At 39.6% G+C, this 17974-nt stretch overlaps 1 protein-coding gene across 1 annotated transcript; it reads right to left on the bottom strand.

Moving 5' to 3' along the window:
- Positions 1-22: 22 nt before the first annotated feature.
- On the bottom strand, positions 23-17825 carry prkacab (protein kinase, cAMP-dependent, catalytic, alpha, genome duplicate b). Its single transcript, XM_056372067.1, has 11 exons — positions 17412-17825; positions 15481-15542; positions 13400-13528; positions 11575-11673; positions 9730-9812; positions 9197-9323; positions 7277-7372; positions 6526-6648; positions 4187-4246; positions 3970-4074; positions 23-3880 (listed from the first exon to the last, which is right to left on the bottom strand). The coding sequence occupies exons 1-11, from the start codon at positions 17455-17457 to the stop codon at positions 3755-3757; spliced, it is 1056 nt and encodes a 351-aa protein (XP_056228042.1). The 5' UTR covers positions 17458-17825; the 3' UTR covers positions 23-3754.
- Positions 17826-17974: the final 149 nt, after the last annotated feature.

The following is a 17974-nucleotide window of genomic DNA, read 5'->3' as shown; positions in this document are numbered from 1 at the left end:
CAGGAAGTACACACAGCTCCAGTAGAATTTTACCAGTAAAACTTTATTGGAATGATACTCATGTTGCAAAATATTACACTTCGTGTTTTTATGTCACTGTTCCCGTGACTTTAGACGCTTCCCTTTGCAGTGTGTGTGTGTGTGTGTGTGTGTGTGTGTGTGCGTGTGTGTGTGTGTGTGTGTGTTTGTGTGTGTGTGTGTTTTTGTGTGTGTGTGTGTGTGTGTGTGTTTGCGTGTGTGTGTGTGTGGCGGGGTTTAACATGTTTTACATTGGGGTCTCATTTCCCTAAAAAGTGCGACAGTATGAACCAGCATTGTGCCTGCATCGAGAGGAAGTTGTGTCACTGCAAAAACAATAATAATATATAATAATATTGTATTATAACTTCAAACATTTTGTCCATGATGATATAGTCAACATTAAACTTGACATGGAGGAAATACAGCGAATGTGAAGTCTCAACAAGTGGTTTACAATGACATAATAATAATATCAATATTAATCATAATCATAATAATAATAATAATAATAATAAAGCAGTTTGTAAATTAGACCATTACAACCAAGCCTGCCAATGACTACATAGGCATGTGGCCACCCTGTGGCTTATGGTTTTAACTTCAGATTGGTTAGTAACGAGTTCTTTCAGCTGCTTCACCTCTGTATGAGGAGAGAGGTGGAATCGGTGCTCAGTCACTGAGCAATGAATATGAAAAAGGAGGGAGGGTAATACTGGGAAGTGGATGGACCCTTTGGTCACAAATTGGATGTCTTGTTCAATTTCCCCAGGTTCACTGTGGCAACTGGTGTGTGGTAATTTGCTTAATTGTAACTTTGATTGGGAATATGCCACATTTAAGAATCACCTGACATTATAAGGTGGATCCTGCTTCATTATGTGATTTTCAAGCTTTGTGTTACACTATGGCATTATTTGTTGGTGTGTGTGTATTGTACTATTCTGAGCATACTTACTATGTTGTGTGTATCAATTTTGAGAAACATTAGATCTATTTTTAGTGTGGCTTTTTAACATCTGGCCAGGGACAACAGATGACAACTAGCCCTCTAGGCTAACTTTGGCTCATTTACATTTGTGTTTGTATTGATCAATGAGCACTGTCCTTGTCAAATAAACAATTGTAAATAAAAAAGTGACATTAAGTGTCTCAGCCCGGGCTTGGAGTCTACACATTTTGAATAGAAAGTCCGCATTAACACAGGCTTCAAAACAAAGTGGGTGAAAGACGGTACGGAGTTGCATTGTGGGAGACGTACGGTCCAGAATTTTTAGAGCTTGGCCCTTACAAAGGGCTAAAAGTCAGGATATTTTGGCCTCAGCTGCAAATGATGCAGTTTATGGAAGTGCAATTTGAAATTACTGGAGTGGCCTTTTAAGATCTTTATCAATTCAGATGATACTGTCCTTCCATGGTGCATATTCCTAAATTAGTATCTGTTTAAATCACTCACCACACAGTAAACCTGGGGCCATATAATATTCCAACACTGCATTACTGTACACAATATACAGATAGTGGGAGGGATGGTGTTTTAATATGGGCCTGGGGCCCAAATAGCAGATTAATCCGGCCATAGACATTGAGCTACACTGACCAAAAAAAAAATCTGGAACAGATTATTTACCCTGCAAATTGCTTCACGTTAGGTCATTTTAAATCTCATTTCATATGACAAATGATACACACATATAACTACACATAACAAATGTGTAATTGTGAGAAAAGGCTTCTCATAGTTTCCTGTATCTGAACTATTTTGGACAGGAAAGACTCATGTGATTCAAAAATATCCAGAGTTTAAAACGATGAGAGAAAATCAGAGGTGCCGGTATGAACCAAATTAGAATATCTTCATTATGGTGGCACATTAAAATACATCTATAAAGAAGGCATTTTAATGTTTGAAACAGACACTAGTGTCACAATGACCACCATTTTGGGCACTGCTTAAGTACTCTGTCGTCATAGCTCAGGAGCTAAGGAGACACTGAACACCTTAAGTGCTAAGTGTCATGTACTTTAAATAGACAAGATGTATACTGTGCACTAAGAACATTTTTGTCTCCTCTCAGCACTAGCTCTCTTCAGCTCCAGGTGCTCTGCCTTTTCCTAACTTGTTCAGTGGAGTACCAATCATCTTTACATCATCACCACCATATGAAAAACTAAATAAAACTCAAACTGTGGATGTTTTAAACAAAGAAATGGAAATAGAGTTGCTGTAACATGTAAGACTGTCACATGGAGTGTGGTCAAACTTTGCATGTGATAAGAGGCGAGGGCTGGGTGCTGGGGAGATGAACATAAACAGGTTTCTATAGAAGACCATGAAGCCAAAGCACACTATTCAGACCGCCACCACTGACTGGTCAAAGAGCTCTGGTGACCACCAGCCAGAAGCAGTTTGAGGTAGTCTGCCTCAGATGGTCTCCTTCATTTGGAGTTGAAAAGGGCCAACTGGTTGATTCGACATGCACAATCAACTTGACTAGTGAGTGAGCTCTGAGCAGAGACAGCAAGTGCTTTTAAGACCAAACAGAGTTGTCAAAGTTAGCAAAACCAAATCTTCTGGAAGGGGAAACCTGTGGAAGACGCTAACCAAAACTCTATCTTATGTTCCTCTTAATTAACCAGAACTTTAAATTCCCAAATCTACTGTATATCATAAGCAACTGTGTCACACACCTTCTTTACCTGCTGATTCTAATGCTTTACATCGATAAAATGCCTATTTAGTGATATGTTCAAACCTGAGATACCATTATGTTATGGTGTTCCTTAACAACACCATTAAAACTGAGATATTTCTGTTCCCTTATCATTATTTCCTTGTTTGTTAGCGTGACATGACATCATTGGAGCCACTAGTATCTAATAACATTTAAAAATTGAGTGCTGTAGATATGCACAAAGCCTGGCTATGCTAACAATGATAAGAAGAATAGATGGAGTTACACAGTAAACTTAATTGACTTCTTCCCCTTAAGTGTCATCTGTCTCTGAATGAAATTAGTTTGAGCACACAATCCATCGTTTTGTTTTTCTTTTGGCTCATCGTGCCAGAGACTTAAAAAGTATGTTGTCTATGATATGAGACGGTCAAGGTTTAAATAGTTAAGGAAAAATTAAGACAAAATTGCAAAACATAAAAGTAATTTAAGCTGAAAGTGCATACGTCTGTGTGATTCCTTTAGATTTTCACTGAAATGCTCCTCTTGCTCAAAAGGGAAAAAGCAAGTTGCAAGATATCAGTTTAAATTTAAGAAACCTTTGTGCAGACCGAGACCTCAACTGGGCTTCATGTAATGACTTCCAGACTGCTGTAGGTTAGAACAGACTGACTGATTTCTCTAAGTCGTGGTGCAAAAGTGAATAAAAGATGAAAGAAACAAAAAAAGAGAAGGGAAAATCTTGGTTGAAAATGTGTAGAGGCAACTCTAAATAAGTGGGCTTCCCAACACCCATGAATCTGAAGCACACCTTCATTATAAAGGGATCCATAAATAAGACAGAATAATAAATAAAATACAACAAAAACGCAACAGAAAAGGCAACACTGCTGGTTATCAGTCTCCTTGCTCTTTTTCCCTTCTCTATCCCATTTTCCTCTTTTTGTAGCTGGTGCTTGTGATTGGACAGGAGACAGTACTCTCTCCTTGCGTCTCCCACTTGACCAGCCTACCTCTGACTCTCCCTACTTCCTTCTTTCTTCCTCTGTCGCTTTCTATCTCTAGAACTCAGCAAACTCCTTGGCACATTTCTCAGTGAAGGAGACACGAATCTCCTCCTCCTCGTAGTCGTCGAAGTTGCTGGTGTCGCCTGGTCCTTTGAACTTGGGGACAAAAGGAGCTTCCACCTAAACACAATTAAAAACACCAGTTGAGAAGCGAACGTAACAGAGGCGTACCCACACATTTAAACTACACAAAAAGTATACACACATACTTTTTTCTGATAGATGGCGATCCAGTCAGTGGTTGCAAACCACTTGTGTCCCTTGATGTCGTTGACCCCATTCTTGAGGTTCCCATAACGTTTTGTGAGATCAACCTGAGGGTAACACCAGTACATTTTCCTTCATTTTACATTATAATGAATTCAGAACACAGAAAAAAAACATGTAAAACCTCTTCATCAAAATGGCCGAGATATTTGTTCTCACCTGCAGCAGGTTCCTCAGGAGGTCCTTCAGGTCAGAGCTGAAGTGAGATGGGAATCGCACCTGAGACAGAAGACAAGGAGAGAAGGGAAACAGCTTTAGATTAACAATGTTGGTAAAAAAGCATGCATGCTGAAAAACCTTTTTCAAACATAAAAATAAAAAAACAACCTGTTTTGATACTCTCTATTGCTAATTGATACAACACGACAATGATCTAATTGAAAGCCGCGTCATACAACCTTTCAAGGTCCCATTGTAGAAAGTGAGATTTCTATGTGTTTTTTGATTATACAGTAAAGCATGTGTAGGTTCTATAGAAATACAATGAAAGTATCAAAATCCACAGAGAAATGCACACAGCCCATATTCAGAAACCGTGCCTTAAAACGAGCCGTCAGGACTTCCTTAGTTTTGTGATGTCATAACTATACAGCCATCCGGACCTGTCATTAGACATTACTGAGATATCACGTTCACAAGGCCAAAAACGGGTTTAATGAGGTGACAATGGCCTTGACCTTTGACCTTCGAGCACCAAAGTCTAATCAGTCCATCCATGAGTCCAACTGAATGTTTGTGCCAGATGGAATAAAATTCCCTCCAGGCATTTTTGATAGTGCTCACAAGAACATCAGGTGACTGTGACCTTGACCAACAAAATCTAATCTGATCATCTTTGAGTACAAGTGAAAGTTTGTGCCATATCTGTAGGAATTCTCTGAAGACATTCCTGAGATATCACATTCAAGAGGCAAAAAAACATGTTTTGTGAGGTCACTGTGACCTTGACCTTTGATCTTTACCCTCCAAAATGTAATCACTTCATCCTTGAGTCCGAGTGAAGATTAGGGCCAAATTTGAAGGGATTCCCTTGCGGTGTTCAAGAGATATCATGTTCAGAAGAATCCCGGATACTGTAGACGTGGAAAATGTCAAGGAAATGCTGCACAATCATTGGACATCAGGAGACCAATATATCATTGCTCTGTTCGGCCCATGTCAGCGCTGACTGACCATCGCCATTTGCATTTACACCGGTGGGTTTTACCAAGCTTCAGTAATAGGCTACAAACTGTTACCTGTGGTTGGCCTGGCCATGCGTCACTTACAAAACAGTCAGCCTATTAGAAGAGAGGCTTCAACTCAAAACACCCTGTTCTTGCAGAGCTCCAGAGAGGAGAGTGAGAGAGAAGATGTAAAAGTACACTTAGATGGGTTTTGGAACTTAAACCACTAAATCTTCTTATGGACATCAAAACGTAAAATAAAACACTGGGAAAGTATAAAATATGGGACCTTGAATATTTTCCCTTCGTAACAGCCGTCAGCGAGTATTTCCCAGATAAAATCCTTTGGCACACCGGAACTCAAGTGTTTTACAGTTCTGACATATGATGATGATCTGTAGAAAGTGCAGTAAAACAAACTAGCAATCACTGTTTATCACTTAAGTTGTGGCTAAAACATGAAAAGGAAGAACTTGTGGGTTACAGGTTTAAATCCTTCAGTGTATGATAAGTGTTGACTATTACTCACTGCACAGATACTGTATGGGAGAGAGTTATGTTCTACCATAGACTAATATGTCACTGTCATGAGAAATGTATATAAAAAGATTAGAAAAAGAAATGTGACATGTACCATATCTTATAAAAGAGCGCAGCAATGAAAAGCAAAAACTCAACAGGAAAAAAGCAGACTTTGTTATAACAATCACAGTCCATGGCAAAGAACACAAATGGTTACCTTTAACACAAAGAAGGAAGGTTTGTCGTTTGTTTGTGCGCCAGTGTGTGCAATTATGTTTGTGCCTGAGTGTGTGTGCATGGATGTATACATGTGTGTGTAACCCCAACATGCAATGACATCATTAAAAAACGTGTCCTTAAATAAAAGCGTGAGTAAAAAGAAGAGAACGAGATGCACCTGGCTAGGACGCATACAAGGATACTGTGTGTTTTTGAATTTTGGGGGTTATGAATGGACAGGCTATGAAAAAACAGGTTGCTTTAGTACAGTCACTTACCACACAGTCATTTATGGATTGTTTTGATTAAACTTTTAAAGCTGTACCCCACCTGCAATTTTCATTCAGAGGCTACACCAGTAAGATGTGAAGTGATGATACTCAAGAGAAAAATTAAACTATAGCCAAACCCTTTTTCGAAACTAAAGCTGAACTGAAATAGGAAAATACAACTGATATTGACTCAAATGTGGTTGTTTGTTCCAATTCTTTTTAGTGTTACATGATGAAAAAAAAGTTCGAAGAGTCAGTGTACAAGCAGAGAGAGGCAGCAGGAATGACATTAGTGAGTGGTAACCAGAGTCAAACTCACCTTCCCTGATACGATCTTTTCATAGATCTGAATGGGCTGGTCAGCAAAGAAAGGTGGGTATCCTGCTGCCATCTCATAGACGAGTACGCCCAGCGCCCACCAGTCGACCGCTTTGTTATATCCCTGGTGGATGACGCAGGAGAGGGGTGGAGAGAAGACAGAGTTATAGACAGGTAATCAAGATAGGATTTTATAAAACATGTATGACTTGTTTGTTGTTTTGTAAATATTGTGCATACTGCTGTTAAGAGATCTGGTTTGCTATTATATGGCATGTCACAGGCAGTAATACATTAGTTGAAATGCTTTTATAATATTATGTAATATTACTGGTCAAACTTTGTGAATAATTTACATTACTTTCTGAGAAGTTGACAACAACATGTAATTGGCTGCGTTAATGAAATTTACATAGAGACATGCTAGTTTTACTGTTTACTTCTTATATTGAGGAGCATCTGAGTTGTGTATCCTTTAGCGAATGCTCCTTGAACCCACAAGCCCAGAGTTGTTTGAGAGTAGTAGGATAAAAAACACCAATTTGAAGTTCTGAATCAAGTTATGACATATAAGCAGCTTCCATGTGTTACATTTCTTCCAAGTCAAATTAACAACCATAAAAAAGAATTGAAATGAGTAAAGTTTGTGCAGCAACTTGATGTCATTTTTTGTTCGAATGCAGAATGCCTCGTTTTGAAAGGACACAGTTGACCTTTCACACAAAGGTAAAAGGGGAACAACAGCGGCTCACCTTGCTGAGAATAATCTCTGGGGCCAGATATTCTGGGGTGCCACACAGTGTCCAGGTCCGGCCCTTTACACGTTTGGCAAAGCCAAAATCTGTCACCTGGAAAAGCAAATCAAAGAGCAATGACAAGGAGAAGGTGAGTAAGAGAATGAGCACAAGGTAAATAAGCAGACATACTCTCAAAAGACATACTCTCACAGGGAGGAGAGCGAGCATCTTCTCACCAGTTGTCATGTCACTGTTCACCACAAGAGGGCAGCAGAATCTGTGCTAGACAACAGCACCAAAGTGCAAGCTCAGCATTCAGTGAATACAACACACACCACGGCCATAGTTGCACTTGTGCATATATGGTGTGTAACTGATAAAGTTCTCCAAAGATAATACTTGTGACAGCATATCATAGCTATGGTAACAATATTTCATACCTAATATTGCATTTCATACCTTACTTTGAGTTTCTACATGACACACTTGTTAAGTCTCCAACCGGTGCAAGCTGACTCAGGTTAGATGGTGCCACTCAGATCATGCCAACAGCAAATCCTATACTTAGCACACCTCACATTAAAAGTTTCATCTGTGTATTATAACCCTGTATGAAATCATAAACACCTTCAAAGTCAATGCACAAAGAGTAGAGGCGCTGCCTGTAAGATAGTGTAGTATCAAAACAAACATTAGCTTGCTAGCTTATATGGCTAATGTTAGCTACAGTATATCAGACTGTGATTACTTGTCCAATGAATATTACAGCTGCCGCAATTAGCCAACTAATCAATTAGTTATTCAACTTATTAGTTAGTTGTTGTTAGTTGGCAATTTTTTTTTTGTAATCTATTATCAATTATGTCCTTTCAAGCAAAGAAGTAGAAGCTTTGATGATTCCAGGTTCTCAAATGTGAGAATTAGCAGGTATTAGGTCCTCTGTTGGCTGCAAGACGTTTGATGGCATCACCTAGGGTTGTAGGAAGTTATAATTTCGGTCATAAACCAAACAATTAATCAATAAATGCTAATTAATGCTAATCATCATTGGTAGCTGCAGATCTAATAAATACAAAATCCAGCAGCATCAGCATTGAAGTTAAAACCTCTGCCGACCTTTCAAATGCTGCGTCAGTGTTTTGGACAAGCTAAATCATGGGGAATTCGGGGGGGGGGGGGGGGGGGGGGGATCTCTCAACAGTCATAGAGACGATCAGTGGCGGACAGCTTGTCAGGGGCACCAGGTCATTTGCCAGTGCCCTGGGTGCCCTTTTAGCCTGAACAGTCGACTTGACCAGCAATAATATAACAAGCAGGAATGAGTTGACGCACTTCTTGCATCACCTCACCTGTGTGCGATGGCTACCTGAACCGCTAAGGCTTGTAGTGTGCGTGTCCATACCGCTGCTGCGGCCATGCTACTGCCAGCCATATCTGACTTTGCCCTTGATAATGGTCATCAGTAATAATAATTATCCAATGTTGATGAGCGGTCGGAAAAGTGAAAACTTTTAACCAGAAAGCGGTCACATGATTTTTGTTTACCCTCATTCAGAGAGAAAGAGTGAGAGAGAGAGAGAAAGAAAACAACTGCCCTCCACCTAATGTACCTTACCATATACAGTATAATATAGAAGTATCTGGATAACTTTCCTCCCAGTTGAACATAGTGGCCAAATTTATAACTAGTCTGGTACCTGTTACATCAACAAATAAGGTTCGATTACAGAATTAGCGGTGAGATGGTTTGCATGAAGGTGGCCTGAGAATGGCTAGCGTTGTTTAGCATCACATGCACACTCCCACTGCCTTGAGAAGATATTCATGTAGGTACATGCAGGGATGTATGTACAAAGAAATAAATGATAGTGAGCCAACTTTTTGAGTAGAAGAAATTCCTGATATCTGTGCATGAGGTGTTATTTTGTTATTTACCTGGATGTAGCCCTGTTGGTCTATGAGCAGGTTTTCAGGTTTCAGGTCTCTGTAGATCAGGTCCAAAGCGTGCAGGTATTCAAAGGTCAGAACAATCTGAGCAGCGTAGAACCGAGCGTGTGGCTCACTACACAGACACACACACGCACACACACGCACACACACGCATGCACACACACGCACACACACGCACACACACACGCACACACGCACGCACACACACACACACACACACACACACACACACACACACACACACACACACACACACACACACACACACACACACACACACACACACACACACAGAGTACAGTACAGACCGGAAGAGAGAAGAACAAGGCTGAATAAAACAAAGTACAGCTAAAACAGACCTGAAGAGAACAGAGCTGAACAGAATACAGTAGAACACAAGAGAATAGAATAGAGGAGAACAGAGCTAATTTGAGAGAACACAGTTCCCCAGGTTACTTCTGTATGTGCCTAGAAAATGCCTCTGTGCTGTAAACTCGATGCTGCATACAGGCACTAACCTAAATCTGCCAATTCTCCGTAGATGGGAGAACATCTCTCCACCTGGTACATATTCCATCACCATGTAGAGGTTAGTGTTGTCCTGGGGAAGACAGAGGACATGTTAGTTACACTCACTCACATATACACACACATGCATTAACTCACTCCTGACACACCCACACACACCGGGGATTGGCAACTGGACAGCATGGAAATGATATTTAGTGGGCCGATGTAAAAGAATCCACTGACTTTTACTAAGTGAAGTTATTACCATATAAAATCCCTGATGACGAGGTGTGTGACTGCTTCTATTAAACACTTATTTGGGCTTGTTCTATTTCCAAAACTTGTTTTGCAAATCATATTGTCTTTAGACCCTTTAATAAAGCTACATAACACTAGCTTTATATTATCAAGAAGGATTTCACTCCTAGCCCACTTCTCAAGCTCAGTTAATATGTGTTTGTTGTTGACTCTTCCACCTGTGTGCTGGACGGGACACCATGGACAGGAATATTCTGTTAATAGGTTTATTTGAGGCAACAAGGATATTCAATCCCAGGGCAACCCCGGTGCATCTAAACAGCTTAACTAGAATAAGGCTTTAATTGGAATATAGCCAACAGCTAAGTTAGTCTGTACGGGTACAAACAGTCACTGACAAAGAAGGACTGTGAGAGTAAAATGCTGAAGAAGACAAATGTTTTTGTGCTTCATTTAACTGTGCATGTGGCAGACCACGCTCGCTTCACTCTGTGCTTGCTGATGACTTACCCTTAATAGGATTAATGGGCAATGATGATGGAAGTTATTATAAGGATGCAATCACTAAATTGACAGATCTTTGTGACAGGAAATACCTAGAGTTAAACGTTAACAAGACTAAAGAGACAGCAGTAGACTTTTATAAAACAAACAATCGGCCTGTTGTGTGTTGATAACAGAGAATGCTGTGAAGACTTGGGAGTGGTCTGAAATGATAAGCTGACCAGTAGTGACCACATAGTTCACATTTTAGATAAGCCGAATGTTTCACTAATGAATATGTTCATATCAAGAGGGGAGCGAGTGGTGTGTGTGAATGGTGAATGTGTAAATGTGAAAGGTGTTGCTCATTGTGACAAACCTAAAGATAATTATCAACTGACTCTGCAGTTCCTGTCAACAATACAGAGCGTTTCAGCGTCTTTCAGCTCATTGTTTTGGTTCGCTCTGATCAGTGTCGTTTCCAGACGCAGCCAGCTCTTTGACTAACCAGTGCTCTCTCTCCTTCATCCTCCACGGTGTTACACTGCACTCTGGAAGGTACAGTATGTGCAGATGGCAAGAATCTGGGCATTTTTAGAGTTTTTTCCTGTGTTTTTCAACGTTAATTTTTATTTTATTTTTTTTATGTTTTTCTTTAAACTAGGTGTGATGATTAGTGAGTCTAATTGTTCTAACTTGACACAATAATGTCTTATTTTGTTTTATTTTTTAAAGAAAAACGCAGCGCACTAGGGACAGCTCAGATGAATTACAGCAAATGCAGATTAAGACATGACATAATATCATGGTGGACAGTTCATGAGCAATATCATTAGTCAACAGCTGTTTGTGGCACTTGATTTGCTGAATGACAGCCAAGCAGTATGCATTTCTGCTCATTCATGATAGGCAGATGCTTAACTGCTCACTTGCTATGAGACAACTGGGTGTGCCAGGTACAATGTTTATCTTTTCAAAGGGCCACCTTCAGAAACAAATAAGAGAAACACGTAGAGTTAGTTTGGAAGTTGATGGGTGGATGGGGGAAATTTAGCCAGTCACTCATCATCAAACCACACACACTCACACACAAAATCTAAAATTCTGCATACCTTGAACGAGTACTCTAACCGCACCAGGAAAGGAAAGCTAACAGCCTGAAGAATCCTCTTCTCATTCAGAGTGTGCTCTATCTGCTTGAGCTTCACCACCTGAAAGGCAGAGAGAGGAAAAAGAGAGAGAGAGTGACAATATTGTATCTTGCAAAATAAATGAATAAATCACGACAGTAAATCATGCCGTAACAAAAAGAAAACTATTGTTTCATCAGAGCAGCATAGTCTTAGCTCTTTTTAACATGTGCATTAACAAGCTGGCAAATGTATAATAACAGTCGTCAGCCCCTGACCTGACTTCTCTAAATAAAGACATAAAACTTTTGTTTTCAGTTTCAATCAAAACATAGATACAGTAAATATTGAAAAAAAAAAAACATATTGACACAGTGTGCTAAGGCAGAGCTACAAAGTTACTATTTATTAGACTTGAGTACATTATGTAAATTTGTCCTGCATACTATTAATTTTATTATTATGTAAAACAGAAAAATGTCACTGTGTTAATACTTCTTGGATTGGGGGATCAGACCAAACAGCTTCTGTCTTTCCACTGAACTGTCTGATAAACTTAATCAAAGAGCTATTTCTGTTACTGCTCTTTTGTAAGGCTTACACACATATTTGTACAGCATCTCTGAGAACATTGATTCTAGATTCTAGATATAATAATGTGAGTAATTATAGTTATGTTTCGTAAAAACATTTTCTGAAATACAGTACTTTTCCCACCAACAAGATGATGGGTGTTTCAGGTCAGCTTTTGTTCTGCGTATGTTCACCTGGTACTATTTAATTAGCACACTACTGCTTCAAAGGTAACTTGATATATGAGCTGTATGTCTTTGGTACTTGGCTCAGATACTTGACAGATATTTCTAATATGTCCTAAATATTGAAAGGCTCTCTTCCTGTGAGACTGGTTGGTCTTGTAAAGTAACTTTGGCGCAGAGCAAAGCAAATTGGATAAGTTGCTGGAACAGGTTGGATATATTCTGAGTAAGAAATACAGTACACAGTCTGAGTGGGTGGTATCAAAAAGGATAATTCACATCAGCCGCTCTCACCCAGCAGACAGCGAGACTGTGTCCTGTAAGAGAAAACTGTTCCAAGAGGTGCAGAGTATATGAATATGAATATGAATATAAAGGACTTTCCATGTGGCTTTACAGCTTTCTAAATATGCTTCTAAAAGCAGATGAAGTCACCCGAACATGTAGGTAGACAGTCAACAGCACACAACATTGACATGTACAGTCAATTTAGTGTCTACATCATTGGACCTGCATCCAATGAATTTTACAGAATTCATTGTAAAATTTTTGATCGATGTGATTAACAATCCTGATCTTTCATGTATTACTATAACAAGATTAGCCAATTAGCCAACAGGCAGGATTTTTATCGATAAATATTATGTCATACAGGGGCACAAGCAAGGGCAGAAACGTAAATAAAAAAAAACTAAAACTGAGTACCAAAGTTACTCTGCTTGTGATATGATCTGCCTAAAGACAACCTCAGCTCTGACACTCTGGACGAGGCCTGCTTCAGCACAAAGCGGGTTCAAAGAGGTTCAATGGGGGAAAAAAGGCTTGCACCTGGATGTGTTGTGTCTCTGTCTCTGAGCTAGCATGCACAACGAGCTCCAGACCTTTTCTCAATTTCCATAAATGTGTCAGGCCGTGTGAGTACAATTTTCACATCAATGACATATACGTGTTTTCTATGGCCATCCTGTAGGAACAATAACTGAGTATCCTTAAATGAGAAACACATCTAAACACCCTCCATCCCACTGTGACCCCTGACCCAGACTAACCTTCTGCTTGTTGAGGATCTTCATGGCATAATGCTGTCCCGTTTCTCTGTGCCTCACCAGCATAACACGGCCAAATGAGCCCGTGCCCAGGGTTTTCAACCTCTCAAACTGCTCCAGGCAAGCAGTGTTCTGAACAGACAAAACAAAAAGGGTTAGTTGATTTTTGTGAAAATGGGATGCTGGGGGTTGTGATGTGGGAAGTTATTTTTTATGCCTCCACACCAGCGACAGCCAGGACCGGAGGCGTTATGTTTTTGAGTTGTCTGTCCGTACGTACATCCCTCCGTCCCGTTCTCATGGACGCGATATCTGAGTAAGGCCTTGGCGGAACTTCTTCAAATTTGGCACAAATGTCCACTTGGACTCAAAGATAAAGTGATTCGATTTTGGTGGGAAAAGGTCAAAGTTCAAGGTCACAGTGACCTCATGTTCTTTACGAATGCAATATATCAGGAACACCCAGAGGGAATTTCTGGCACAAACATTAACTTGGACTCAAGGATGAACTGATTAGAAGGATTTTGGTGGTTAAAGGTCAAAGGTCAAGGTCACTGTGACCTCACAAAACATGTTTTCGGCCATACCTCACTAATTCATATGCTTATTACAACACATTTAAACTCAACTGTCTAATAGGATAAATGAAGTGATGACATTTATATCCAAATGGTCAAAGGTCAACTTGACTGTGACATCACAATGTTCTGCAAAAACACCTCTGGCCATTATACAGTGCTGTAACTCAGAAAGGGGAGACTGTGACCATATTTCCTACATCTTGGCTGGTTGGTGAAGGCATACAACCACGAGTAATTCTAGTTATTGTTTTGCTGTATGTATGTTTTGTATATATGTAGATGTGAGCAAATGTGTCGGTACATGTGTCCAGCATATGCATGTAATCTAGTAAAAGAGACATATACTGTATACATATGATAATATGTTGAGAGTTTGCAATCCATATATGTGCATATTGTGCATATACTGTACAGAATATTGATTTCATTCTTATTTGATGCTCTGCTTGGTCTGTTAAATCTATCCTGATTGAGATTATATCCACAAAGCTTATATAAAAAAGGTTTCTTTGAACTATTCTACAACAGTGAAGAGGTTGCTGCATCAGAGCCATGTATTGATATGAAAATAGTGCACACAGGTTGGCCAATCAGAATCAAGGAATGCTTAATAGATTCATACTTGATGTTCAAATCAAGTGTCTACAATGTTTATATATAGAGAGAAAATGTTATATACTGTATATACTCTGTATAACATAAAGAATATTGATACAGATCCTGTGTCTATTTAATATTCTATTTTAAAATGTCGGAAAGCTTTGTAAGCACACAGAACATCCAATTTTTTCATTTAAATTTAACGGCTGGATGATACATCTGATTATCATGCAGCATCATTAATAAAAACAACTTTTTTCTTAAATGTATACTTATTAATCACATTATGATACGAGAAGATTGATGGAAAAAATTGTGTTGATAATTATCATGTGGAAAGTCATGTTACGTCTTATACATGACACAACCCTTCAAACACGTGAATGAAAATATTAAATAACCAATTTTGTTAGCTTTTAATTATGATGTGCTTGAAATCAACTGCTTGGGCAACAGGAGTTTGTGAAACACTAAACTAAAATGATCATATCATCACAATAAGATTTCAATTTAATTCAGTGAATAAAAGTAAACCATCTGCCCACATGTTTTACTTTTTTTTTCTTTATATCATCATCCAAATATATTTAAATTATCCAGGGAAATGGCAGATATTTACCTGAAGTGGTAGGGTGGAACAGAAATAAACATACCATTAGGGAGTTAAAGAAATACAAAAACAAGTGAAATTCCACTAGTGATGGGGGGCATTTTTAAAATGCAAGAGGAAATGAAGACAGCATCCCACACATAAACTATATATCTTTGCTCACACATAATTTGATTGAAAAGCTAAAAGGTTTGTATGCATTTCTAATACATACAAAAAGCTGATTAAATTACAGACACTATATGTAACATTTATGTCATGTTATATGAACACGCATACATGCGCACACTAACCTGTGCAGGATTCTCCCACTTCTTGAGGAAGTCCTCTTTGGCTTTAGCAAGGAACTCCTTGACTGTGGAAAACAAAAACACCAAATTTACAGAAGAAAAGCTTTAGAGATGTGTGTGTGCATGCGTGTACAGAGGAAAGAAACCAGAAAATAAATAACAGTGCACTATTATTATTTACTGCTCTGAAGCAGCAACCTCTTCAATGTTATAGAATAGTTATAAGAAACCTTTTTTTATATAAGCTTTGTGTAAAATATCTTAATCAGGATAGATTTAGCATAGCATCAAATATGAATGAGATCTCCTGTTTTCTGAAATCAATTGTAGCTAGCCAGTGTTTTTTTAGGATATATAGCTGAGTTAAAATAATGATAATTATATTGTTATATTAAATGATAATGTCTGGCCTTGAATAGATACACAACACACAGAAAGTGCAATAATTGAGAGTAAGACAGGGATGTTATGCAAGAAGGTTTCAAGCTGGTTTCAAATACAGGTGGTTACATGTATGCACCTTAGTACTAGGACTTCCCTGGTAATATTTCTCTGGATTAAACTTTGCTGTGTCCAGATGATTTTAAAATTAACTACTCAGATTCCAAAAATAAGAAGAGAAACTGGCATGTCAAAGTTTGTAAAACATATGCTCTGCAGTAAGTCAGGCCCAATGGAGACTTTTGAAGGCAGATTGAGCCTTCATATCACTTACTGTGCTGATTCTTTACACACTGCATGCAGAGTAATCTTAGAGGAACACTTCACTGATTTTAGAGAACTATTAACCATGTAAAACCAGCTGTATAATGTCTGCTGAGGTTCTGGAGGCAGCTTCCTATAGTGAGAAAATAACCCTGATTACATCATCAGGGTTAGGAGAGGTCTGACTTGAGACTTCATATTTTAGATTTTTTTTTCCCCCTCCAATGGGTCAATGATTTAAATCCCTGGGAAAACATGGGTGAAAAAAGTGTAGAACACTGGTATACTGCATCATATACTCAGAGCTTCTTAAACCATATCTCATACACTGATTTTATCAATCCCTATCAGTCTCTTTTTTAAGCGGTATGGTTGTTGTTGATAATAATAACTGGTTAATAAGACAGCAAGACACTGCTGCACCAAACACACACATACTTGAAGCATGTGTATGTCACTCAGCCCTGCCAACCAATACTTGATTTGAAAGACACATGCACACTTTATGACCAAACACAGCTAGAAATTACCAAAAGCAGTCTGTATTACATATGCGATTGGTAATAATAAAAGAGCTTCTACGCAATTATAATAAATAGGCTACACCAGTCCACTGGTCTCCATACTGAACAGTAACACTCCCCCACCCCCACCACCACCACCATCACCCTTGAATTAACAGTACAGTATACACACTTAGGCTAGTTCAGCCAGACCTGCAGACCTTTATGGGTCCACATGACAAAATAGCCCCCGATTAGGATTAGTTTCAGATCACCCACACACATTTTCAGCAGCATCTCTTTCCAAAGGACATTGCTGTTGGCTGTTTTGCAGCTCATAGTGATTCAGGCTAGGAAAGAGCACTACATCCTGCTTCATCCTGCCATAGCATACATATAAATCAAATAAAAATGTCCGAAACTGAGCAATACTCCTAAACTTCGTTAATATATGTATATATAATGCTCCCGAATTTAAATATATATAATTTAGGTTCTTGGGAGCTTCCATGGTACAAGTTAATTCGTTTGCAGCAAAGATATGTCATGAACGTACGAGTGGATCTTAATGAACTGGAAGACAGGAATAGGCCTCTAATTAACAGTGTATGGCTTGTTGTGTGAAGCTAACACAGCCTGTTGTATCACGTCGTCTCACATCATGTCATGAGGCTGTAACAGAGCAGGTGTTGCCCAGGAGTAATGCGTACTGGCGACGGTACCCACCACTTTCCATCTCGTTGCCCTTCCTGGCCGTGGGCGCGTTGCCCATGATGACAACTTGTCAACGGGCGATCTGTGGCTTTTTGGCCGCCCTGCAGCCTTCTCAAGCCGGTCTAAGCTCGATTAGGTCTGAACGGTATTTCCTAAATCCAGCTGTACCAAGCGCTAACTCCGAGCTCTTGATCTTTAATAACCTGACAGCTGCTGACGCGGTGCCACGGCGAGACCGGGTAGTGCAGTGGGCTCACTCACTCCACGATTACCAACAACCGGCGACCGATATCGAGCTTAAAACATCGGGGTGCTGTCGTTGTGGTATCTCGGTCGCTGGGGCTCCGCTGGACTGTCAGGCCGAGCTCGGCGCAGTTGGCCTGAACACGGAGGATCCAGTCTTCTCCTGTCCCTCCTTGCAGCCCCCGCCGAGCGAGGCCCCCCGGCTCCCCACCTCTCCCCCAGCCCAAAAAACAGCTATACCGAGGGCGGGGATGCAATATTCTCAATCGAATCCCTGCCACTTTTCGTTAGCGAACCCAGCCTTTAAAAATCAAACATCGGCGGGGTCCGAC

Source organism: Seriola aureovittata, chromosome 3 (genome assembly GCF_021018895.1).
Source record: "Seriola aureovittata isolate HTS-2021-v1 ecotype China chromosome 3, ASM2101889v1, whole genome shotgun sequence".
In the NCBI taxonomy this organism is placed as follows: Eukaryota; Metazoa; Chordata; class Actinopteri; order Carangiformes; family Carangidae; genus Seriola; species Seriola aureovittata.
Note: the sequence above shows the minus strand (reverse complement) of the source record. Positions and strands in the feature narration are given on the sequence as shown.

Coding starts and splice junctions, on each gene's coding strand:
- prkacab (XM_056372067.1), bottom strand. CDS start 17,457: ATGGGCAACGCGCCCACGGCCAGGAAGGGCAACGAGATGGAAAGTG. Junction 7,373..9,196: donor ACCAACAGGGCTACATCCAG/GTAAATAACAAA, acceptor TTGCTTTTCCAG/GTGACAGATTTTGGCTTTGC. Junction 4,247..6,525: donor AAAAGATCGTATCAGGGAAG/GTGAGTTTGACT, acceptor CTTCTGTCTCAG/GTGCGATTCCCATCTCACTT.